Source organism: Podarcis cretensis, assembly GCF_951804945.1.
Source record: "Podarcis cretensis genome assembly, chromosome: 2".
Classification (NCBI taxonomy): Eukaryota; Metazoa; Chordata; class Lepidosauria; order Squamata; family Lacertidae; genus Podarcis; species Podarcis cretensis.
Genome location: NC_137171.1, coordinates 30,046,565 through 30,072,186, shown reverse-complemented (window position 1 = coordinate 30,072,186; position 25,622 = coordinate 30,046,565). Strand labels below are relative to the sequence as shown.

Sequence of the window (25,622 nt, the reverse complement as noted above, 5' to 3'; positions counted from 1 at the left end):
CGCGCGCCTCTCCCCTTCCCAGACTAAACGCCGCTGGGAAAAGGGCCAGCCGCCGCCTGGCTCCACCTCCGGATCACATGAGACGCCTCTGACCGGATCTGGGTTTTCCGTGCTCCTCGGTGCCTTCTGCCGGCGCTGCTGTGGGTGAGTCCAGCTTGGGAGTTGGGGAAAAATGCAGAAGGGGCCCTTCGACTACCAGGAGGAAGCTGTGACCCTGGAGCTCCTTTGTTTACGCAGCAGGAGCAAATAGACTCCTCTCCTTTTTTTTCCTGCTTTCGTTTTAAAAACCAGACAAGCCCTCTCTCTCCCTGCCGAGTCTGGTGATGGTGCCCCCTCCGCCCTGAAGAGTCCTAAGTAATTTCTGGTCTCGTACCTACTAACTGCTTTGGAGCATTGCTGTGGCTTAAGCTGAGGAGTAGCTTAGCCCCGGGCCCCGTTTTCGGTGCTGGCTCTAGAACGTGAGAGTGTAAACTCTGGATATGCACAGAGTGTGTTTTCCTTGTTGTTAGGGAAATGAGGCTTCTTGGTCAGAAAGGCGGGGCTTGCGAGGCTACGCTTGAACTATATGCTTTTATTTGATGTTACCAACTATATATGTGTGTTAGAGCAGCTGCTTTAATCCAGGAGGAAAGGGCATTTACTCCTGGATGAGTTTCCGGTTGAAATAATACCTAAAGCGGCATGCAACATCTACAGCCCTAGTGTATGTGCGTTCACTCAGAAATAAGCCCCTCTGCATTCAAAAGGGTTTACTTGCAAGCCAGCGCGCCTAGGATCACCTCCCGAGTCATAAAAACAGCTTGAGCGGACATACTAAAAAGTTCCCCTCAAATAAACCCGTTGACTAGAACCGAGCTGTCCCCTGATGACACTGTTTACATGAAGTAACAACCACACAGTCCCTCCTCTTTTGCTAGGTCATGGCAGACCACACAAACTGAAGCATGCAGTCTCATTGCTGTGCACTCGGCTTCCAATATATTATGGTGTGCACCCTTAGTGTAGGTGGGTGGTGCAGTTGCTTGGGTCAATAAGCTGTTTAGAGCTGGCTTTGCCCTCTTAGCTTCTTGAGGCAAAATGGAGATTTCCTTAAGAATGGAGGGGAGAGTTGTCTGTTCTTCAGAAGCAAATATTTACCTGCTTCCCAAGGAAGACTGCCCATAGTTTGCCAAGCCCAGTGGTCATTCTTTGCTTTCCCATTATCATATTTTCCTGTATTGTACTAATATTTGGCACTTCAGTTATCTTAGGGTATGTTAATTGGTTTCATTTTGTATTCTTGTTTGTAGTTTTCATCTTAAAACATGCCCATCATTTCTTGGGTTTGTTTTCACAAACATGAATGAGAAGATTCCATAGCAATACTTGTCTTTAGGTTTCAATGCCCCATTAATATTTGAAATGAAGAACTGATTGAATGACTAAAACGGTGGGTGTCCTTTTTCTCCCTGTCTTCCCCAGGTATTATTATAAGCCTCCTATTGCCTGTTTGGGAGTCTTTCTGATGTGCCTCAGCAGTGACCTTCTCCTTTGTCTGCTCTCTTGATTTTGATATGCCTGCAAGAGGTTTTGATCATGACTGGTGTGATGGGTCCCAAGTGAATTGGCCTGAACTACTGTGATTCCAGCCATGGCAGAGAGAAGCCACGAGTGTTGGGAACGATGCTACGGAATAATCCAGAAGAGGCTGCCGGTGCTAAAGTGGCTTCCCAAATATTCTCTGCAATGGCTGCAGCTTGATCTCGTTGCTGGACTGACGGTGGGATTGACTGTTGTGCCACAAGCTCTTGCCTACGCTGCGTTGGCTGGCCTCCCAGTGCAGGTGAGGCCATTCACCCAGAAGCTTTTGTTGCCTTAGTGTAGCATCTATTGAATATTTCATTTTCCGTTTTTGCTTGAAAACTAAAGATCCAATTCCAGAGGAGAGCAGCTTTAGAGTTAATGAGCTCCGAGAGTCTCTAGCAGACTGTGGTTGCCTGGAGTAAATCAAAGGTCAATGAGCGGGAATTACCAGTTTTCTGAAATACTTTTTACTGCTGTTTGATTCTGCTTCTTCCTGCTGGTCCCAGATAAATTCTCAGACACCCTCCTTTAAAGGTGTTTTGCCGAGTTATCAAACAGACACCTTTTTGTTTCTTTCCCTCTAATTTTTTTGTTTGATACAAGTGTTGACACACACTACAAGTTAAAATGTACACAGCACATATGTAAGACCTTTATGTATGACAAGGATTACACTTTTCTTAGCCATTCACAGCCTTTTTCTCCCTGATTCTGCTCTTCTTCCTACATCACTGTGATCAGTCTCTAATTGCCTGCCTTCCTCCCTTATAGTATGGCCTCTATTCCTCCTTCATGGGCTGCTTTGTCTACTGCCTCCTGGGGACATCGAAAGATGTGACACTGGGCCCAACAGCTATCATGTCGTTACTGGTTTCGTCCTACGCATTCCATGACCCTTCCTATGCCATCCTGCTCACCTTCCTCTCGGGCTGCATCCAGTTAGCTATGGGGTTGCTACATCTTGGTAAGACATGCCTGGTGCTATCTTTGGTCAAATCAGTAGTCCCTCATGCCTGTTTACTGCTAATAATAGCCAAACAGGGAGGCAGAACTAGAGAGATGACAAGGCAGATTATCACTGGCTGTCTACCACAATATTCTGATAGTTGGAGCTGAACATAATGCTGTGACCGCAGCCCTCTGTTAATTACAATACTATGACTTTAGATATCTACTCAAAAGTAAGTCCCATTGAGTTTGGTGTGGCTTTACTCCCAAATAAGAGGGTATATGATTGCAGTCTTAAGTCTCACAGCTCATTGAATTATAGTGATTTGTAATCCCACCTTGTTTTCTATAGATCTGTTACTATCCAAGGTTTTTGTTTTTCAGTGTGTGCATATGTATGTGTTTATTGCAAGAGAGTAATGTGTCCATTTCGTACAGTTTTGTTTTTAACCTTCATTTTTTTCAAACTTGGGGACTAGCAGTACTTAAAATAAAACGCCGTAGAAGAAAATACTTAGAAAATTAAAAAGTATCGTACATTCAGCTCATCTCTCTTTTCCTTGCTTAGTTCTGTAGCTGCAAGGGCACTAGTTAAACTTGGGTTTCTGCCTTGTGCATTGAGGCAGCACTAGATGAGAACAGCCTGCCTCTTCCCAGCTTTGTCCAGCTGCCCCTGCTATTAGTGCTTGGGATCGGCAGGAAATGAAGGACCTGTGGCTCTAGGAAGGCAAGAGACAACCAAATGACAGACAAAAGTTTCCAGTGGCTGCCAGAGCAATGCAGAAAGGAATCCAGTAGGCTCAATTCTGGTGTGGAGCATAGGTGGCGCAAAGAGCATAGACCATAGACCCTTGTTGGCCAAACCAAAGCCAAATGAAGGATACTGGGGAGTGGGATACTGCAACTGCCTCTGTCTCGTTATGTGTGTGTTGGCATCCTTGATGAATGGATAGCTTTTGACTGAGGAGCTTGGTAGTTCTGAATGGACTGAATGGAGTATAATGTGCAGTGAAGTAAGTCCGTTGCGCCCGGTCTTTGTAAGGCTTAATAGGGATTCTTCATTCCTGGCAGGTTTCCTCCTGGACTTTATCTCCTATCCTGTCATTAAAGGGTTTACTTCAGCTGCTGCAGTCACCATTGGCTTCAATCAAGTGAAGGTAAGGGGTTTTCTTCCCTGACTTGGCCTTTATCTAGCAATCCAGGTACAGCAGTGACATTTCTTGCTTGTAAAACTCACCTGCCCATTCTGTAAGAATAGGATGGAGGCCAGGCTTGCCTGTTCAAGTAATTAGATTTCTCTAAAGGGCTTAAGGAGAGCTTTGTAGGGCTTATGAAGGGTGAAGCAGGCTGGCTCAAAAATGCTCTGCCTTTATGTGAAGACTCTGGCAATTGTGAGAACCTGGAATTGTAAATATTTCACATGCTATACACTCTGCCTTCTCTTTTCCTACCTTTTATGCAACAATCCATGGGATTAAGTCCCTTTCTACCTCCTCTGGGTTACAGGGTTTCCTCTTTCCCACCTTCTGTTTTAATTTTATGGAACCTAAGGATTCTGTAAACACTAAATGGCAGCTGGCAGATCCGTTTAGCTAGCTGGGATCCCCTGTTTTGGCCACTGACAACCCCACTGATTTGCCTTCACAGCCCTGCAGCAAGTGTTAAGAGATTCATGCCACTGCCAGGCAAGAAATACCTGAAACAGAGACAAGTAACTAGGGCCTAACCAGTTTTTTATGATCTCAGCTAATCATGGTGTTGATTTAAGAAGCAAAGGGGCCATGGACTGCCCAGAGTACTGAAATGGACAGTTATCTGGACAGATTAACTCCACCTTTTGCTGCCATAGATTTGGGGCTTTTTTTTTTTTTTTTTTTTTTGGATGTGTGAATGCTTGAACCGCCTACCATGTTCCAGCTAGTACCTTTAAAACGCTGTTCAGTCTGATGTGGCATTGATACTTCCTTTGTGGTTGGCCACAGTCAGCTATTCACAGGGGTGAGGGGCAGGAAGCAGCAGCAGCAGATAGCAATCACTGGCTGAACTCCTTGTGTTTGCAACAACAGCCGGTTTCAAGAAGTACCTTTGAAAGAGAAGCCTCTGCTCCTTGTTCCACAGAAGGCTTTTAAAGCAGTTATGGTAGACAAGAGCTAGCAAGCCTCCTCAGGTGAAAGACCATCTTTTGTTGTAGTATGGGCAAATAATTTAGCAGAGGTTGTCTGGACATCTCTTGATTTTTATTTTTGTGGATGGCAGAAACTTAACTTGGAAGTTTGTGTAAAACTTCTGAGCACAGAAATATGATTTTATCGTTCACATACCTTGTCTTACAAGCTTACCCACAGAGATACCATCACATTTTATTCAGTGTTGGCAGAAAAGAACAGAGTTCTTTATTTTTAGGATAAAGTTTCCAGGACAGCTAAGTCCCTTTGTTGCAGGTAACATGGAGCACCTCAGAAATTATTGTGAGGCATTTAATGTCTTTCCTAAAAGGAAACACAATAGGCCAATGGGTCCAAATAGAATGTGGTGGGGTTATTGTTTGTTACTGTGGTATGTATTTTTGTGTTTTTATATTGTGAGCCACCCTGTCATCCTCGAATGAAGGGCAGTATAGAAACAACAACAACAACACTTACAGAGACACAAGTATGCACTTTATGCAGCTACATTGTAGTGTGTGTGTGTGTGTGTGTGAGAGAGAGAGAGAGAGAGAGAGAGAACGCGCGCAGACACACTAATTTGTTTCATCATTCTGACTTGTGGCTTTAAAATGTGTTTACATAGACGCTCCTGGGCCTGCAGAACATCCCACGCCAGTTTATCCTTCAGGTGTACTACACGTTCTGCAGAATTGGAGAGACAAGGTAAGTCTGTCCCTTGTTTATTTCTCTCTACAAGATCTTTAGTCTGCAAAAGTAGCAAGAATGATAAATAGAGAATTGGTACGTAGGATCGCTCTGGGAATAATAGATGCCCTTGGACTGCACAAGCAGTTTATTTTCTTGAATTTCCATGAGATTTGTAGTCATGCAACTTCACATCATTGGGGGTGGTGGGCAGTATGGGATTCTGTGATGGAGCTGAAAAGTTTGGTGCTCTTACTAGAGAGCTGAGGGGGCCAGGGGTGAGCAAAGTCTTTTGCCTCATCCCTGAGAGCTAAAGGCTTTCTTTTATTTTTTGTAATGAAGGCTGAGGTGAGTAGTCTTAAAATTATAGCAACTGAGAGGATCCTTGGCATATTGCCTTCCTGAGCTGTATGTTTTAATTGGGTGCACTTGTTGCATGTATTGCATTGAATGTCTCCAAGGTGCGCAGAGTTGGGCTTGCAGTTCTTGCACAAAGCTGAATCTGCCATATTATGCCTATAGTCTATGAGCAACAATGCTAAATGTGCATGTACCTCTTGAAGGAATGAATGAAAGTGGATCTGGATGTAACTTTTCAGGTCCTCAAATCTTGCATCTTTCCCACAGCCAATTAAGAATCTGTCAGGGAAGTTTTAACTTGGGCTAAGGAGAGGCTCATACATTTATGTGGTGAGTGCTAAGCTGGCTGTTATGTCCCTCATGCACAGATCCATTGGCTCAGTAGGAAGGGACCATTTTCGGGAAGCAGATGTGATGGAGGCCACCTTTTTGGTTTCTCCCCTTGTTTTAGTGCGGCCCCTTTCAATTCAGCTACGATTGTTATAACTTATATGCAGGGTTGCGGATGCTGTTCTTGGGCTGTTCTGCTTGACAGCACTTATGGGGCTACAACAAATGAAAGAGAGCATCCCTCAGGCCAACCGGATGGAACCATTGTCTGTCAGGATCAGCCATCTTGTTGTCTGGACAACAGCTACAGGTTTGTCTATCCCGCCCTATTAACTAGGTTTCTTTAGCACTCTGCTTTCACAGCTTGGTGTGCTGTAACGTATGTTGAATTATCTGTCTTATTTTTTCATTGGTAAAGTGTCTTGACTTTACCCAATTGTGTAAAGTGGTGCGATGGCTAAGAGTGGTTTAGTTGCTTAGGAAATAAAAAATTGGTTGCAGTCCTGTGAGGGAAGGGAGTATTGTCAGTTTGGCTGGATTTAAAAATCTCACATGAAGGATGGCTGAATACTGAGAAGCAGTGGTGGAGGACGCTATTCAGGCACTTGGGGCGGCACGAGCTGCCCATAGGGGCGGGGCACACCGCGGGGCCTCTGGAGTCTGCCTTCCTCCTCCTGCTTAGCCACCCTACAGTTGGGGTGGGGAAGCAGCGGACGGACCATTTGGGCAGTGTGGAGCCTGCATGCGCCCAAGCCTCCCAGGAGAGACACGTGGCTCAGGCGTGCTGCCCAGCATTTTGTCACCCCTCTCAGTGGTAACACCTGGGGTGGCCTGCACCCACCGCACCCCCCTTCCTCTGCCCCTGCTGAGAAGTGGTCCTGGGGATAAAGTGAGTGAAAGCCCAGGATCAAAGAGGCTGCAGGAAAGGTAGGCAATGCAGAGAGAAAGAGCATTACTAAGAAAGAATGTTTGGAGAATTGGTGGGGAGAAGATAGATAGAGGATACAAGGAAGTCTTCTAAACCTCATGAGAAAGTTGAGGTTTTTCCTAATTGCATTTTCAGACTGTGGAAACAAAATTTATTTACCTTTGAATTTATATTGCAAATTCTCTCCATAGTTTTTAAAAACATAGGAGCTCTCACCAGAAGCTGCCTATATGCTTTGGGGTCTCTCTCCACCTCGCAGATATTAAAACTTGGTGGTAATCTAAGCATGGGGAACCCCCACTCTCCGTGTATTGTGTCTCTACACCAGATGGTTAGGCAGGAGTGTATTCATGGCCTAATAAGAGATTTGCCCTTGTTGCTAATGGCCTTAACTATCCTCTATGTCTACCATTTATGCTCACCGTTGGGTAGTGGATGACAGCTTTGCTATAAGAGTCTCACTCTCTTCCTTGCAGTCCGTAATGCTCTTGTGGTCCTGTTTGCTGGTCTCGTGGCCTACTCCTTCCAGGTAACAGGCTCCCAGCCCTTCACCCTCACAGGGGTTACGCCCCAGGGACTCCCATCCTTCCAGCTGCCACCGTTCTCCGAGGTCACACCCAATGGAACCGTCTCCTTTGGAGGGATGGTGCAGGTGGGTATTTCAGTTGATGCCATAGGTTTATATGCTGATATAACACCCTGTTTTGTAGTTAACACCCCCCAAAAAACCCCAAGGCAGTTCACAACAATAATTACAATTAAAACTACAGCCAATTTAGTTATGAATACAGCTAAAAAGAAATAATTGACAGCAAGATTTTAACACAATCCTCTGAATGTGGTAAGAAGAGGTATTTAGATAGATATAGGTTTTTAAAACCCTTCCTAGCAACAACAAAATATAAGAATTTAATCTGAATATCTACTTCAAATTCAAATCAATCCTCTCTCTCCTATAAAGCCAGAAAAAATCCTTTTGAGTTGTTGCTTGGAATCTACATAGAATTGCTCTACAGCTCTTCTTTTCTTTCTTTTGGTATTTTCATGTGCACAGAGAAAGTAATCCTTTCTGTCCCTGTACTAAATTTAGCAGCACATGAAGCCTGCAGTCCTTTGCATTTGTGCATCTCTGTGCTGGTGGAAGCTAGCACTGTACTCCTCTGCTCAGTTCTTGCGATCTTTGAAGGTGCTCAATCTTCTAATTCTGGTTGCTGGAAATGATGGAAAGGAAGCAACTAATTTATTCTTTCCTGGACCTACCATACTATGGTATTTTACATGATTCAGACTGAATCAGCTGATCTTTGTGTTTAAATTGTTATGCTTTTATTGTATAGTATTGTTATTGTTGTATAACACTTTGATATATTTTTATGACATGGTGTTATATAAATAGCTTTATAAATAAGCAAATAAACCACAAGATTATTGCGTTGCTTTGCATAAGCTGCCTAGCAGAGTTGTTTAGGCAACATCGAAGGAGTTTTAAAGGTGTCCTATAAATTTCATATACAATAATAGAAAATTATTAGCTAAAGTTTATGTGAATTAAACTATTTCCCATTCTCTTGTGCTGAGGCGGTGCCTTCCTTGGAAACCATAATTGACGGTAAGCACGCAGCTGTCTAAAACTGGTAGTTTTTGAGTGAATAGCCTGAACTACGGGTAGACTCCTGTGTTTTCCAGTGTTTGTTGATTAGATGCCATGGTAAGACTACTGAGATGCCATCTTATGTTTGCTGCAACCTTCATTTGTTGGGCACAAGTGACCTTTGTAGTAGAATTAATCCATCCTCTCTCTTTTCTCCCCCGTTACAGAAAATGGGAGCTGGGCTGGCTGTGGTGCCTCTGATGGGACTTCTGGAGACGGTTGCTATTGCCAAAGCTTTTGGTATGGGGCCTCAAATCTTTCAGCTTCTCTAGGCATTGAGTCAAGGGGGAAATTCACATGGCAGCTAATGGGATTTGGATTTGGGAAAACCTGTCGCTTCTAAGGACAGTATGCTTGTAGGGAGGAGGGAGTGATGATAAATTTAGCTGCAACATTTATCTTTCAGGCATATTTTATATCCTACTTGTTACCTAGCCAATAATGACCCCTTAACACCCAGTGATGTGGAAATTACCTGTTTCCATTTGACATACCGTATATACTCGAGTATAAGCCGACTTTTTCCAGCACATTTTTTATGCTGAAAAAGCCTCCCTCAGCTTATACTTGAGTGATTGTTCTTTCGGCCTGCTCCTTACTCCTCCCCTGCCTTTGCTTTCCTCCACCACTGTCGCCACCAGCCTCTGCCTCTTGGCAGCACCTTAGGTAGGCAGGGGGTCGGGAAGGGCTGGGAGGAGAAAGAAGCCCCCCCCCCCCACATGCGCGCAAATGCACTCCGGCCCACCAGGAGGTTTGTGGTGTGGTGAACTGACTTATACTCGAGTCAATAGGTTTTCCCAGTTTTTTGTGGTAAAATTAGGTGCCTCGGCTTATATTCGGGTCGGCTTATACTTGAGTATATACTGTAATCCCACAGAGAGGAGTGCTGTGGTTGACTGCCCCAGTAGAACTGATTGCATGGTTCGCATCCAGTGGGCACCGTGAGATGGCATCCCATCCCCACCTAGGTATTCTTCACTCTCTCTGTCTCTTTCCGAACCGTGGATTAAAGCAGGGATGGAGACCTTGTGACTGTCTTGGTGTTAAAAAGGTAAAGGTAAAGGTACCCCTGCCCGTACGGGCCAGTCTTGACAGACTCTGGGGTTGTGCACCCATCTCACTTAAGAGGCCAGAGGCCAGCGCTGTCCGGAAACACTTCTGGGTCACGTGGCCAGCGTGACATCGCTGCTCTGGCGAGCCAGAGCCACACACGGAAACGCCGTTTACCTTCCCGCTGGTAAGCGGTCCCTATTTATCTACTTGCACCCGGAGGTGCTTTCGAACTGCTAGGTTGGCAGGCGCTGGGACCGAGCAGCGGGAGCGCACCCCGCCGCAGGGATTCGAACCGCCGACCTTTCGATCGGCAAGTCCTAGGCGCTGAGGCTTTAACCCACAGCGCCACCTGCGTCTTGGTGTTACTGCACTACAAATCCCATTATCCCTGACCATTGGACATGCTGCCCAGAGTTTACGGGAGTTCAAATCCAACAGTGTTTGGAGGACCACAGGTTTCCTATCCATGGATTAAAATTAGGGAAATTCCTTAACCTAAAAGTATTCCCCAAGATTCCTTTACCTAGAAAGGCAAAAAGAATAACTTTGTTCAGGTAGTAGAACTCTCAGTAGAAAAGAGACTGCAGGGAGCAGAAAACCACAATTTGGCTTCTGCTAGGTGGATCCAGGCCCCTTTCTAGCCCTGTATTTCTTGTTACACATTTGCAGCGACGTGGAGCTTTTACCCATTAAGAACACCAGAATTTCTAGGTTTCTCGGTGTTAACGTGTGTTCTCGATTTCTCTTTTCATTCTAGCCTCTCAAAATAACTACCAAATTGACCCCAACCAAGAGCTGTTGGCCATGGGTAAGATTTTTGCACGAATGGATTGGATGCTGTTGGCTGGGTGGGACTGAGCCCTTCCACTTTGGAGTTGGGGATGAGACTGGGAAGGATGAACTGAAATTCCCATACAGGAAAATGGCTTTATTTCCATTAATTGTGTGAAGCGTTCCTGGTTCGTCCCTAAGCCAAAGAAGCAGGACTCCACATCTTTTCTGCCTATGTTCCTTAACCTCTCTCCCTCTGTGGCCTCCAGGTTTCACCAACTTCCTAGGATCCTTCATCTCATCCTTTCCTGTCACAGGCAGCTTTGGCCGGTGAGTGGCTCCTATTGTGGATGATACTTAGCTGCCCAGTGGCTCAGCTTAAATAGTAGTGCAAGTTACATGCGCAGAAATAGTAGTGCAAGGGCATGTGCAAAATCATTTGCTATGGACTCATTTTTCCCACTTGCATAACAGATATGCAATTTGGGCTCCCTTTGTGTTTTTACTGTATGGGTTTTATTTTGTTTTTTTTATTGACGTATATTGCAGTCCATTTCAAGAGACCACTAGGGTTAGTTTAAGTGGGGTATATAACATCTTCACATAAATAATGATAAGTGCAGGCTGCAGGTAATGCTTGAGACTGAATCCGAGGTTTACTAGCAGGTCATCCCTTTTGGTGGTCTCTAGAAAGATGCCCTTGTTGCAAAAGAGCTGGGCTGATAATCCATGCTGATAAATAAGTATTTGCTTGTGTGGGGCAGTGTGTGAAATACTGTATTGTCCCGAATATAAGCCATACCAGCAAATAAGCCACACCTTTAAAATTCAAGGGGGGGAAAGAAAAAAAGACAATACCTGAATATAAGCGTGTGTGTCTGTCTGAGGCACTTTCTCACACACTCAAGGCATCCAGGCACCGCTGGAGAGATGGACGGAGGGAGGGGAAGAGCAAACTTGGGCCGCTCGTGAGGGGATTTTTATCTCTCTTCCCTCACGTACAATGCCTGCCTTGCTCCGCTTACTTGTGGCCCCACTTCTTAGATTCTTCCCCACCACCCTCTACCTCACGGGCTGCTGTGGTTTGACTGCAGCAATTTTTGTAAGGTCGCAAATTTAAGCCGCACTTTAACTTCCCACGGTCAGAATTTTTTTTGTGGGGGGGAAGTGTGGCTTATATTCAGGCCAATACAGTAATCATTAGCTCTTGTTGTCTCTAGACTGACTACAGTCCCTTAAATGGGTCTAGGAAGGTGAGGGGGCTGTTTTCTGTTCTCGTAACCACAAAGCTTGTTTATGTTTCAGGACAGCAGTGAATGCACAGACAGGTGTTTGTACTCCTGCCGGAGGTCTAATCACAGGTAGGAGCTAGAAGGGTGTCTTTGTGCCTGCTGAGTTATTAAGGACTCGTATCTGAGTGGGGATACAGAACTCCGAGGGGCTCACTGTGCTATTTTAATGCCACCCTTGTTTACTCACTTTTCCTTGTTTGCTCCATAGGGGTCCTGGTGCTACTGTCTCTAGCCTTCCTTACCTCTGTCTTCTTCTACATTCCCAAGGCTGCACTGGCAGCTGTCATCATCTGTGCTGTGGCTCCTATGTTTGATGCCAGGATCTTCTACACGTTATGGCAGGTTAAAAGTATGAGCATGAATGTGTCCTCTTCTTCCCAGAGCTGAAAAGTCTGGGATCCTGTAATGTTTCCCTAACAATAGTGAACCTGGTTAGAATTCTTTAAAATGTGTTGTGCAATTCATACGACTTTAACAAAAGTATCATTCATAAATTCAATTTTTAATTACTAATTTTTAATAATTTGCACCAATAGTCACACCTTATTTTTCTTTTTTCAAGATTAGCAGCAGATTTAGAGCTCTGCAGATCTAAGGAGTTTTGAGTTGATATTCATAACTTTTCAAATGCTTAGAGCATTTTTGAATGTGGTGTTCAAAGTTTTTGGGTAGGTCTTTTTCAAGTAGTAACGCTGAAGCAGAGCAACTAGGCAGTCACTAGGTTATTGTAAATATATAAAACAGAATGTTTTCCCCATTCTTGTAACTTTTCTGGCTCTGAGAATCCTGTTTCATAGATACTTCTGGGAAATCATATATTCCTCACTCCATGATCTCCCATGGTAGCACCCCCTGAATTTGAAAAATCTCTCTGTGATGTCCCTTTCATATTTTAAAAAAGAATATAATCATCTTGGTTATGGAAAGTTACCAACTTAAAGGATGCTGGCATCTGCTGGACAAATGGAATATCTACCAAAGTTTAGTGTGTTTCCAAAAACAGAAATAAATAGCTATACTTTCCTTTCAGAGCCAATGTCCAGCTTTTCATCACCACAAAACTGCCTGTTGATGTTTTTCTCTTTGTCCAGAAATGTGACAAAAAGAATTTAAAGAGACCACTTATTTGATGAAGCACAGGTTAAAAAAGAAAATGAAATTCTCTGTATACTAGCTGAAACTAACCCCATCAAACCCTTGCAGTCTGAGGTATACCATAGTGAAAATGGAATTGGGGTGTACTTTATTTTGAATTAGTTCACCCAGAAGACTATTTACCCACTGCCAGTATGCAGCCCTTCACAGACTAGCCCTGAGGGGAATGTGGTTCCCGGTAGGAAATAAAGCTGTCTAGCCCATTTTTATGATATGGGATGGGTTCTGGTTTAGTTAATTATATACAGCAATAATGTGACAGGGGAAAGGTCTCCCTTACAAACACACCCAGCTCACCTTGAGCTTATTGGTTTATGCTACAGCATGGGCTCTGATTTGGTTAATGGTATATCTCTGAGTCTAGAGATATTGCGGGGTGAAGAGGGTACAAGTCTAAATAGAACATTGCATTATATGACCTCCTAGTTGCCTCAGTCCCTTCACTAATGAGGTAAAATCTCTTGGTGACATCTTCGTTGGTAAGAAGCAACTATTTAATGGCCTTGGCCCAGTATACCTGAAGGAGCATCTCCACCCCCAGTGTTCAGCCCGGACACTGAGGTCTAGCTCCAAGGGTCTTCTGGCAGTTCCCTCACTGCAAAAAGTGAGGTTACAGGGAACCAGGCAGAGGGCCTTCTCGGTAGTGGCACCTGCCCTGTGGAACGCCCTCCCATCAGATGTCAAGGAAATAAACAACTATCTGACTTTTAGAAGACACCTGAAGGCAGCCCTGTTTAGGGAAGTTTTTAATATTCTATTGGGAGCTGCACAGAGAGGCTGGGGAAACCCAGCTGGATGGGCAGGGTATAAATAAATTATTATTATTATTATTATTATTATTATTATTATTAATTTTATTTTGCTATTTGTTTCTCTCCTTCACTGTGCTCTGCGGCAGCCATCTTGCTGCAGGACTGGAAAAGTCTGAGTCCTACATAGTCATTCCCCTCCCCCTTCTCTCTCAGGGCTGGACCTGGTGCCGCTGTGTGTAACGTTCTGCTTCTGCTTCTGGGAGGTGCAGTATGGAATCATAGCAGGCGTGATGGTCTCAGGTATTCTCCTGCTATACCCCATTGCCAGGCCACGGATAAAGGTTTGTTATGATCCCACTGAGTCAGAATGTAAGAGCTAAGGAGGGAAACCCATAAAACACAGAACAGGTTTACTGCAGTACAGCTCTAATATTTGTGATACTGTAATAGAAAATAAATAAATATTTTTTTGTATCCAATTGCTACAATTTGCTTGGAGTTTGAAACTGAAGAGTGGTTGCCTTGTGCAATGCACAGTGAAGAAGGCAGCATTTTTTTAATATACATTTATATCCCACTCCTCATCCCCCAATCATTTTTTCCCATATGGCTGAAATATCTAATATAGGCAATAGGTGTTGCACATCCCTTTGCTTTGAGAGCCTCTGGGGCATGTTTCCTTTGGCTTTCAAGAAAGGAAGGGGGGAAATTGCTGAACAGTAACAAAGCCTCATCCTGTTTTCCTCACGGCACTTTCTGGCAGGTCCTGGAGCATGAGCAGGAGACACTGTTTATACAGCCTGCCGGTGGCCTGTATTTCCCAGCCATTGAGTTCCTGAGGGATACAGTGCGCAAACGGACTCAGTCAGGTAAAATGAAGAATGGAAAGCTCCTGGTGTGGTGCTGGCTGTGAGGAATTGAACTGGCTCCAGAAGTGAAGGCCTCTTGCCATCTGAACAAAAGGACCAAACCGCTTGGGGCAATAATATTTGCATAGAATTGTGCCTTAGGGACACAAGTGTTGTTCTGAGGAGATGATGATCCGTTCAAGAGGAACTAATATTCCTGGCCCTACGGGTGCCTCTGGGGGAAAAAGAAGTGAGGTCTATGCTTGAGCCCCTCACCCCACCCATGAATTCCAGTAAGGAAACAAACTCCATCCTCTCGTAATTTGGCATAGGGAGATACAGCATGTTCCAAATGTGGGAGAATTCTGACTTGCCTCTCTTCGACCCAAACTGATAAAGCAGGCAACATGGGGCTACCAGCACTTTAGGATTCCAGCTGTTCTGGGAGTTCATGGGGCCACTAACCTGCCATGCTGCATTTTGACAGTAGTGAAGGTGGAAGCGGGAAGTTGTTAATAGTACTATATTCCTGGCCAAGCCTTAGTTCCCACCTGCTGCCAGATAAAGAGGAATGATCCAAGTTTCAGGATATCCTGTTTTCTCCTAACACACCAGCTGTGGGGAGGACTAGTGCAGCCCAAGGGTCAAAGAAGCTTGTAGTTAGTGGGGTCATGGCTTGAAACTCACCATCGGCCAGAACTCTCTTGGCATGAGTAGCTGCCCTGTCTCCGTTCGCCTTTTCTTGAGCACGCTGTTTCTCAATTACCTTCAGAGTCTCGACTGTGCAACATCATTCTGGACTGCACCCACGTCAGCAGCATTGATTACACAGCAGTACTGGGCCTGTCTGAGCTGCTCCAGGAATTGCAGCACAGGAGACTCTCTCTGGTGTTTATTGGCTTGCAGGTAGGTGGGTGAGAACTGCAACCTCAGAGGAGCAATCACACACTGTGGCTGGATTTTGTGAAACAAGCTGAGCAGGCTTAAGACCCAGTACTCATCATTTAGGGGATGGGCACTGTTTAGCGGTAGAGTTTGTTGCTTTGCATGTAGCAAGTACCAGGTTCAATCCCTGGCATCTGTCTGTCTGTCTGTCTGTCTGTCTGTCTGTCTGTCTGTCTCTGTCTGTCTCTGTCTCTTTAAAGGATATTGGGAGCTTAGCTTGAGACCTTGGAGAGTTGCTGCCATTCAGAGTAGACAGCACTAGGTTAAATTAACCAGTTACCTGATTCTACAGTAAGTTTCTAAAAACATACAATACCCAACATCTTCCTCTAAATACAGCCCACACATTTTTTTTGAAAAAGGGGGGGGGGGGTTGCCAGTACTGTCTATTGTGCCTGGATCAATGTGTTCCATAAATATCAGCCAGAGGATCCTTTTAACCAGAGATGCAAGGGTCAGGACATATAAAAGCTTGGATGTAACTCTACCTTTGAGCAGTGGACCATCTCCATCCATCCAGGGTTCTTCTGGTCTTTGAGATCTTCAGGGGCTCCCCTGAATGCTTTGGGACAAGTTGGAATATGACTGACCAATTCTTCCCTATCATTCCTTTCCACAGACGCAGGTTCTCCAAGTCTTCCTGGCTGCTGGTCTGGAAGGATTCCATCATTTCCCCAACCTGAAGGATGCAGGTGAGCAGTGTCAGGCATTTCTATCCAGCTGGGGCCATGATGGCCATCTTGTGCCAGGGTCCTTGTAATGGTGGCTGGAGTCCTGGAACTACCTGGTGCCTCTTAGTCCTGTGGCCAGCGGCAAAGGTCGGAATGGCCACCTGCTTCCTTCTGCAGCACCAAGACAATGGGCATTTGGGGCAGAGTTCCTTCTGGTGGGAGGTGGAATGGGGATCCCTGCATCTCTTTAATCTCTGATGAATATGGCTAGTCACACTTTTCCTTTATCATGGCTTTCATCCCATGAGGGAAGACTGTAACCTCTGGCCAACATCATTCCCTTGCTTCTGCACTTTCCCTCAAGCATTAAGCCTTTTGAAGGAATGTCTTGTTGGTCTTCATGGAACCTCATCTCCCATTTCTCTTTTTTAAAATCACAGGTGGGATTTGACTTGTGAAAACGTAAAATGAATCACGGTCTTAACAAAATGCATCTTCCCCTGCTTTTGTCTCTTCTGCAGGGAAGAGCCTTGAAGAGGAACTGAGCCATGCCGGTGAAGCCTTGTTGGATGGCAGTGACAGCATACTGCCAACATCTGGGATCATCCAGTGAGGATACAGAAGTAATAGATGCCTGTGACCAAACAATAGAAGTGACCCAGGCTTGATAGTGAAGCTTTCGGGCCATGAACATTTTGGAGCATGAACACTAGGGGGCAGATGTTCTGTACCCTTATTCATGCATTTTCAGACATCACACAACTTGAATTCAGAAGTTGCTCACACTCCGGGACTGTTCAGTGTGAAGAATAGTAACCTCTTTACCTCCTTTAGGTGTATAAAACCCTGAATCTGAAAAAAGAAAAAAGCATCCATTGTTTCAGAACTCTGGGGCAGCAGAATTGAAATAACCATGGGGTTTTGGGGCTTCTAGATTGAAGGGTGGTTACCTTTGATAATTTCTAATGTACATAGGATTTGAGTGGCATACGTAAGGGAACACTAATAAGGAAAGGGAATTAAGAAAATAAAGCACTTTTTAAAAAATGGAAATATGCCAGGGTGAATGAGACCCATCTCTGTGGTGTACATTGTAAACTAGGAGTATTTCAGTTGTGTGTGATCCATAAAGATTTAAGGATTATCCCCTCCCACATAGCTATAACCTTGGGTTTTATTGGCCACTAAGCTGACATAACACACTATGATTGGTGCTTCCATTGGCAGCATTGCAAGTGGAATGAGGAACCAGAGTGTAGCTCTAATCTTTCACTGGGGAAAGAAGAGTGCAAGTCTTAAGAGTGATTGCTTCTTCCCACCACTGTGACTTCTGAATGTTCCACTGGAGCTCACCAATGTGTTGCAGGAGAGACTCCAAGCTGAGAGAAGGCAGTTTAGCTCATGGGTTTTCAGAAGTTTGATCTCTTGGGTCAGGGCTTGAAATCTGACCAGTTGGTCCTAACCAGAATTCTGTTGGCAAAAATAGCTACAACTTAATTGAGTACACAGTTTGCCTTCAGCATCTCCATTGCTCAGTATTGTTGTGGATTAAACCCATGTGAACTTGTCTTCTTGGTGGTAATGTTGGTCTGAGCATCACTCTGATCTTTATGGGCTGAGAACTGCAACATAAGAGGGACACACAGATTTCACTTGGGCTAGCTCAGTGTTCTGTGGTCTTCATTTTGGCTTTTTCTGATGGCAGCAGCAATGCAAAGAACAGTGGCTAGGAGTCCTTGGAAAAAACCATTCTAATTAAACCCTTCCAAAGAGCAGTCAAGGGACGCAGGTGGCGCTGTGGGTTAAAGCCTCAGCGCCTAGGACTTGCCGATCGAAAGGTCGGCGGTTCGAATCCCTGCGGCGGGGTGCACTCCCGCTGCTCGGTCCCAGCGCCTGCCAACCTAGCAGTTCGAAAGCACCTCCGGGTGCAAGTAGATAAATAGGGACCGCTTACCAGCGGGAAGGTAAACGGCGTTTCCGTGTGCGGCTCTGGCTCTGGCCAGAGCAGCGATGTCACGCTGGCCACGTGACCCGGAAGTGTCTCCGGACAGCGCTGGCCCCTGGCCTCTTAAGTGAGATGGGCGCACAACCCCAGAGTCTGTCAAGACTGGCCCGTACGGGCAGGGGTACCTTTACCTTTACCTTTAAAGAGCAGTCGGAAGAGGATCTTCATGTACCTCCTGCTGTGCCTGAGACCGTTGCACGGCAGTTGTTTTGAAAAATAGTTTCCATTTTCAGTTTGCAGCAATTAGGAATCCTTGTGACTTTCAATAAAACGAAACTTAAGCAGGGAGTTTCTGATAATATTTACAACCCTGCACAATGAGGAAGTGACTAAGTGAGGCATAAAGTGAAACACAAAAACAATTCATTATTGTTTCATTGTATTAATTTTTTTCATATTGCCTAAGAGTGGGAGTCCAACACTGTCCAACCATCTCATCCTCTGTCGTCCCCTTCTTGTGCCCTCCATCTTTCTCAGCATCAGGGTCTTTTCCAGGGAGTCTTCTCTTCTCATGAGGTTGCCAAAGTATTGGAACCTCAACTTCACGATCTGTTCTTCTTGTGGTCCATGGGACTCTCAAGAGTCTCCTCCAGCACCATAATTCAAAAGCATCAATTCTTCGGTGATCAGCCTTCTTTATGGTCCAGCTTTCACTTCCATACATCACTACTGGGAAAACTATAGCTTTAACTATATGGACCTTTGTTGGCAAGGTGATGTCTCTGCTTTTTAAGATGCTGTCTAGGTTTGTCATTGCTTTTCTCCCAAGAAGCAGGCGTCTTTTAATTTCATGGCTGCTGTCACCATCTGCAGTGATCATAGAGCCCAAGAAAGTAAAATCTATCCCTAGCTAAAAGGACCAGTGGTCAGGGATGATGGGAATTGTAGTCCCAAAACAGCACGGCCTGAAACAATACACTGCTGTTTGGCTACAGCCTGTATTGGTTGCCTTCTTAATAAATTTTTTATCTATTAACCTGCTTGTGATAGTTGTCAGAATTACCACCTGTGCCTGTTTTGATACATGAGGCATTCTTCCCAAGTCTTACCTATACAGATTAATAGGATTAAGCCTTTACATAAACTTTGTGTCCTTGCACACCTTTTCATTCTGAGGTGATCTGAGGCTTCATCCCCTAATTTAGAATTTCTCCTGCATGCTCTTGTCACCTACTGATATTTCCTCTGTGTTCAAAAATTTCTGTGTTTTAACTAGGCAGACCTAGCATTTATTTCAGCATTAGCAGTTCCCAAGATAATTAAAACAAACACATTCTCTATCCAGGTACTGTAGTGGAACAGCTGGAAACGTGAGAGTGGTGAGGACACAGTGGAGTTTGACTGCAGGGGTTTCTCTGTCCAAGTCTCTCTCACAGACTTGCTCCACTGGGGAAACAGAAATGGCCTACCATGCAAGGTCACAAATGCCACAGAAATGTGAACACCTTAGGAACATAGCTGTCAACTTTTCCCTTTTCTTGTGAGAAATCCTATTCAGAATAAGGGAATTTCCCTTTAAAAGGGGGGGGGGGATTGACAGCTATGCTTAGGAAGACCGCCATATGAATGCTAAGGATTTATTTACGTTTGGCCATTTGGTTCCTGTAAAGACCACTGAGTGAGCAGCTGCTCCCCATCACCTTTAGTTTTAAATTGTCTTTTGGAAATGCAACCAGACAGAAACGCACTCGTATGGTCGGGCTCCCAGGAACTCCGGAGCCTTCCCCACCTCTTGCTTTGCAAACGAAGCGATGCAAAGAAGAAGTTCGTCGAAGGACAGGGAAATTCCGAGTTTCTTCCCGCCGGCTATGTCTTGATGGCCTGACAGGAAAGAGGGGCTGCCTCGAGGCAACGAAAGCGAAACCAAGTCCTGCACACGAGCAAGGCGCGCCTTATTTTCTACTTCTGCCTGAGGCGTTTCAGTCGAAGCAGAGCGGGCTTGGGGGGAGCCGTCGTCCCGCCGAGCTGTGAAGGGGACCCACTTTTTCCAGAGGTGGGTAGCGCGCCAAGGGCGGGAGATTCGTCGCAGGAGGGAACTGGTTTCGCAGCGTCTAACGACGATTGCTGCTCCTCGGTTACGACGCTGGTCTTTTGGGTGGGGTCGAGGGTGGCTCTTGTCCTTCATCGCGCCAAACTTTTTGCGGGCTCTTGCTATGGAGCTTAGCTTTGTTTTCTGGCCCTTTTTGTGGGGACGGAGAGGACGACACCAGCAAGGGCTCCTCCAAGCAGAGGGGAGGTGGCGGGCTTTGCAATGCCGCTTACTTACGGGACAGGTAGTTGGGGTTTTCGTTTTCCCGAGTCTCCAGAATTCAAATGGCTCCTTTGTATGTTACAGTACTGTGGACGATGAGTTTAGCTAGGCTAGTTTCCGTCTTAAACGGGAAAGATACAGTACTTTATGGATGAGCTCAGTAAGTACAGTATGTAGGTCTTGGGTCTAGGGGTTGAAATAGTTCTTTTTTTTGTAATAAATTTTATTGAATTTTACACTTTGATGTTCAACACATTTATCATGTAAACGAAAAAAAAAATACAGTAAAACAGACCCCCCCCCAACTTCCCTCAAATTCCCCTTCTGGTTCTTTAACTGTTTGCTACTTCTGCGCAAATTTCATCTTACCTTCTATCTTTTGTCTAAGTGCGCTTATATTCTTACCGTATTTATACCAAGTTTTCTTTCAATTACATCTTACATTTAATTAATTTCCATATTGTTATTTCTTAACCTTTGCTCTTGTTTTCTTAATTGTAAGTGTTTACTCAAACCCTGCCAGTGAGTCCATTTCTTTACAATGTTTCTGCAAATAAAGCATAAATGATTCCCAGTCTTTCTTAAAGTCTCTATTGTCTTTATCTCTAAGTCTTCCTGTGAGTTTCGCCATTTCTGCATATTTCGTAAGTTTAACTTGCCATTCTTTTTTCGTTGTTATCTTATATGCTTTCCATTTTGGGGCTAGTAAAATCCTAGCCGCTGTTGTGGCATACATAAATAGCTTCTTCTTTTGAAATACTTCTTGTGCGGTTGCTTTTCTGGGACCGGGAGCTTTGCAAATCAGAATAAAGGAAGCCTCTTGACACCAAGTCAGGTCATTCTGTCTCAGTATATTGCCCAAATTGAGTGGCAGCAGCATTCCCAAGATGTCCGGCAGAGACATTCTTAGCCCTCCGCTTGGGATTGAACCTGGGATCTTCTGCCTGCAAAGCAGATACTCTGCCCCTGAGCTATGGCCGCCCAGATGGCTCCCTGTGCCGCTAGGGCTGCTGGTTGGAGAAGTAAGCCACAGTTCATCCCTGCTAGGCTTATGCCACAGTAGCCCTTGGTCTTGGAAGCCAGGTGATGTTGCTGAGTGCCTCAACAACTGCATGGCAGGCCCTAATTCATCAGGTGAAGCATTACCTGACATTGTGCTGGGAATGTGCCATCTGCTGACATGCTGCCTTGCTGGGTGGAGTGGCTGCCTCTCTACTCATGGCAGAATTGTGAGGACTTTGCACCTGAGATCAGGCTTTAAAGAGAGATCTTTGGTATGATTGAATTGATCTGTCCCTGATTAAGATAGGTATTCTCATGTTTTCAAGAGCTGTGCATAAGCAGTGCCGTAGCTATGGGGTGGGTGGGGGGGAGTCAAGGGGAGCTAGCTGGGTTTTTTGCCCTGCATGAAGCCTCCAGAGGGGCACCACTGAGGTTGCCAGCCTGTGTGTGTGTGTACGCAAATGTGCATGCGGGTGTGTGCCGAACTGGGTTATTGACCCAGGTGAAATAAAGCCTAGTTTTACCCCAAACTTAGGTAGGTTTGTTAGAAATTACCCTAACTCAGGCACCCACAACCTTGGCCCTCCATATGTTTTTGGACTACAACTCCCATCATCCTTAGCTAACAGGACCAGTGGTCAGGGATGATGGGAATTGTAGTCCCAAAACAGCTGGAGGGGCCGAGGCTGGGGATGCCTGCACTAACTGCTGTAATTAGGGATCAGATAGAAAATGCTCCTCCATCATAGTCCTGTTGGAGAGAACACCTGGATCAAACCCCAGCACTAGACTTGTCTCATAGGATTTTTAAGCATGGACTAAGGTGTCTCTGAGGTTTTTTTGGCAGTCACCATTCTTGATCTGTGCAACTCAGGTGATAGTTTAAACTATAGCCTTTGCAGTCTTAGAGCCTACATACAATAATCAAATGAATCCTGTGCTATCCTGACTATAGGATCTGTTCCAGTCACTTGAGCCCATAAGTCTTTTAGTGTGCCTCACTGATCCAGGCTCTTGTGCACCATCTTGTGGTCAAGCAAGCCCAAGGGAGCAGATGGTCAAAGACAATATTCTTGCCTAGCCACAAGGAGGCACATTTTCCTTTCCTTTCTTTTTCTTTTCTTTTTTTGTCAGCTGGAAAGCTTTATTTACTACAGTACAAGTACTTCTTTTTTATAATTTTTATTAAAGATTTAAACAAAACATATTATCCAAAAACATGTCATCCTTAATCCCACCCATTTTCCTCCCTCCCCCCACCCTCCCACATAACCCACCCCCAACTTCCCTCAGTTCCAGTCTTTTGTTTATTTGTGAATACAGTACAGTACTTCTAACTCTGCATTGTTGCTTTTCAAACCTGAACCACAGGATCTTACCTGTATTATCATTTTTAATCAACCAGGGGGACTATTTGCATGCAAAGGAGCAACAGAACTAAAAGAGACTTCTGGTGCAATCCTAGGCATGTTTACTCAGAAGTGAATTGGTAGGGCTGATTTCTAGGTAATGCATATATTATTGCAGCCTAAACACCTTTTTTAAAAATGGTACTTTGGGGGAGGGAAAGGAGGTGCTCATGGTTGTACTGTGTGAAGGAGGTTAAGATAAATACAGTGGTACCTCAGGTTAAGTACTTAATTCGTTCCGGAGGTCCGTACTTAACCTGAAGCACCACTTTAGCTAATGGGGCCTCCTGCTGCCGCTGCGCTGCCGGAACACGATTTCTGTTCTCATCCTGAAGCAAAGTTCTTAACCTGAAGCACTATTTCAGGGTTAGCGGAGTCTGTAACCTGAAGAGTATGTAACCTGAAGCATATGTAACCTGAGGTACCACTGTAATTTCTTTTTGGCTTTGTCCATCTCACATGCATATATTCCAAGTTCCATTTCTCTCACTGCATGCTTGCATCTTCCCTTGCATTTTTATTCCCCTTTTAGGGCAGGCATATGTAGTGCTTAAAACAACTGTGTAAGACGCCCAAAATGTACCGTATTTTTCTGTGTATTAGAAGAGGTTTTTTGACTAAAAATTGTGTCAAAAAACTGGGGTCGTCCAATACATGGGCATTGGGGGGGGGGGAGAAGCAGTGCACCCACCCGCCAGCCGTTTGGCGGGAATGCAACTTCCCCCAGTGCTGTAGGGAGTGGAAAATGATCTAGGGAGTGTTTCCTGCCCGCAGCTGCGTGGGGGGAGAAGCTCAACAGCTTTGGGCCATCTCCCCTCATTTTCTTTAAACTGAGTCCCCAAAAATAGGGGGGCTCTTATACATGGGGCATCTTATAGATGGAAAAGTACAGTATCTTATAGGGGAGTGTGAAGATAAATTGTGGACCAGATCCAGCTGCTTTTGAGGAAACTGATTTTCTAGATCTATTTCAATTGTGGTTTAGGCTGGGTTTTGGCACAGAAACTGCATTCATTGCCCCGTACAATGGCCTGTGGAGAGAGAGGCAGGGGAAATGTGTCCTTGTTAATTCTCCTTGACCTCTCAGTAGCTTTTGATACCATTGATTGGGGAGTATTCTTCAGCCCCATGGAGCTTGAGGAGTATTCTTCATTTTTTTTTTTAAAAAAAATATTTATTACTTTTAAAGCTTACAAAAAAGAAAGAAGAGAAAGAAAACAAAAAAGAGAAAAAACAATACAATGCAATATATAAACAATACAAAACACAACCTTAACACATTAAACTAAACACAATAAACAAAACAAAACAAAACAAAAACAATTTAAAAGCATATGAGGAGTATTCTTCAGCCCCATGGAGGTTCGGTTCCTCAGGGCTTGATTTTATCCCCCATCCTGTTTAAAATCTACATGAAACCTCTGAGTGGGTTATCCAGAGTTTTGGAGTACGTTCTCAGCAATATGCTGATGACACAGCTCTATTTCCCCTTTACATCTGCAGGTGAGGTGGAGAGGCAATGGATGTGCTGGACCATTGAATTGCCTTGGTAATTGTCTGAATGAGAGCCAAGAAACTGAAGTTCAATCCAGGTAAGACCGAGGCACTGTTAGTGGGTGGTTCCCTATACTGTTTGGATGGGTGGTTGCCCACTCTTGATGGGGTTACATTCCCTCTGAAGGAGTAGGTATACATCTTGGAGATACTTCTGGATCCATTGTTGTCACTTGAGACTCAGGTGGCCTCAGTGGCACGGAGTGCCTCCCATCAGCTTTGGCTGGTGGCTCAGCTGCACTCCTATCCGGACAGGGTTAGCCTAACTACAGTCATACCTCGGGTTACAGAACCTTGTGGGTTTTGGGTTGCGCACCGCGCCAAACCCAGAAGTACCGGAACGGGTTACTTACGGGTTTCGGTGCTCACGCATGCGCAGAAATACTAAATTGCACTTTGTACATGTGCAGAAGCGCCGAATTGCAACCCGCATGTGCGCAGATGTGGCGTGCCTCCCGCACAGATGCGAACGTGCCTCCCGCACAGATCACGTTTGCAACCCGAGCGTCCACTATACTATTTATGCTCTGGTAACATTTAGGTTAGATTACTGCAACATGTTATATGTAGGGCTGCCTCTGAAGATGGTTTGAAAACTTAAGCTAGTGCAGAATTTGGCAACCATTGGGGCACAACGTTTTGAGCATATTACTCCAATCCTGTCCCGACTGCACTGGCTGCCAATTAGTTTTCAGGTCCAATTCAAAGTGCTGGGTTTGACCTATAAAGCCTTAAACAGCTCAGGACTGCAATGCCTCAAGGATCGCCCCTCCCCATATGAACCTACCCGGACCCTGTGATCATCATCTGAGGTCCTTATTTGTGTGCCTCCTCCACAGAGGTGAGGTCCAGAGGGTGGCAACACGAGAACTGGCCTTTTCTGCAGTGGCTCCTCGTTTGTGGAACTCTCTTCCCAGTGAGGTTCAGCTAATGCCTTCATTATACACATTTAGGCACCAGGTGAAAACGTTCTTCTTCAACTGGCCTTTGGCTGATTGACGTCCAAAGGATTCCTCCATTAACTGGCAGCTTTTCCTCATCATTACCCACCATAACCCTTCCTCTAAATCAACTATGGATTTCAATTATTTTATTTATTTATTTATTTATTTATTTATTTATTTATTTATTATTTATACCCCACCCATCTGGCTGAGTTTCCCCAGCCACTCTGGGAGGCTCCCAATCAAGTGTTAAAAACAGTACTGCGTTAAATATTAAAAACTTCCTTGAACAGGGCTGCCTTCAGATGTCTTTTAAAGATAGGATAGCTGCTTATTTC

The 25,622-nt window shown here is 44.9% G+C and overlaps 3 protein-coding genes across 3 annotated transcripts in view; 2 read left to right on the top strand and 1 right to left on the bottom strand.

Annotated features, from left to right (window-relative positions):
* LOC307209943 (uncharacterized protein) overlaps nucleotides 1-25,622 on the bottom strand; it is a 501,253-nt gene that overhangs the window by 41,097 nt on the left and 434,534 nt on the right. The window lies entirely within an intron of this gene.
* On the top strand, nucleotides 47-17,172 carry SLC26A11 (solute carrier family 26 member 11). The gene is made up of 17 exons (XM_079965470.1): nucleotides 47-144; nucleotides 1,462-1,822; nucleotides 2,335-2,527; nucleotides 3,583-3,668; nucleotides 5,302-5,381; nucleotides 6,221-6,363; nucleotides 7,458-7,633; nucleotides 8,800-8,872; nucleotides 10,443-10,493; nucleotides 10,726-10,786; nucleotides 11,762-11,817; nucleotides 11,957-12,097; nucleotides 13,869-13,996; nucleotides 14,419-14,524; nucleotides 15,276-15,409; nucleotides 16,068-16,140; nucleotides 16,641-17,172. Exons 2-17 carry the CDS (start codon nucleotides 1,631-1,633, stop codon nucleotides 16,730-16,732), a joined length of 1,785 nt encoding a protein of 594 aa, XP_079821596.1. The 5' UTR covers nucleotides 47-144; nucleotides 1,462-1,630; the 3' UTR covers nucleotides 16,733-17,172.
* The window catches only part of LOC307209914 (E3 ubiquitin-protein ligase RNF213-like), a 111,023-nt gene continuing 105,368 nt past the window's right edge, over nucleotides 19,968-25,622 (top strand). The window contains exons 1-2 of the mRNA XM_079965299.1: nucleotides 19,968-20,117; nucleotides 24,290-24,378. The gene's annotated coding sequence lies outside the window, so the exon portion shown is untranslated. The remainder of the gene's footprint in view (nucleotides 20,118-24,289; nucleotides 24,379-25,622) is intronic.

Bases quoted from the DNA above. Each gene is read 5' to 3' on its own strand.
- SLC26A11 (XM_079965470.1), top strand. From the start codon at position 1,631: ATGGCAGAGAGAAGCCACGAGTGTTGGGAACGATGCTACGGAATAATC. The intron at 11,818-11,956 runs GTAGGAGCTAGA...TTTGCTCCATAG, and splicing joins TGCCGGAGGTCTAATCACAG to GGGTCCTGGTGCTACTGTCT. The intron at 16,141-16,640 runs GTGAGCAGTGTC...TCTCTTCTGCAG, and splicing joins CCCCAACCTGAAGGATGCAG to GGAAGAGCCTTGAAGAGGAA.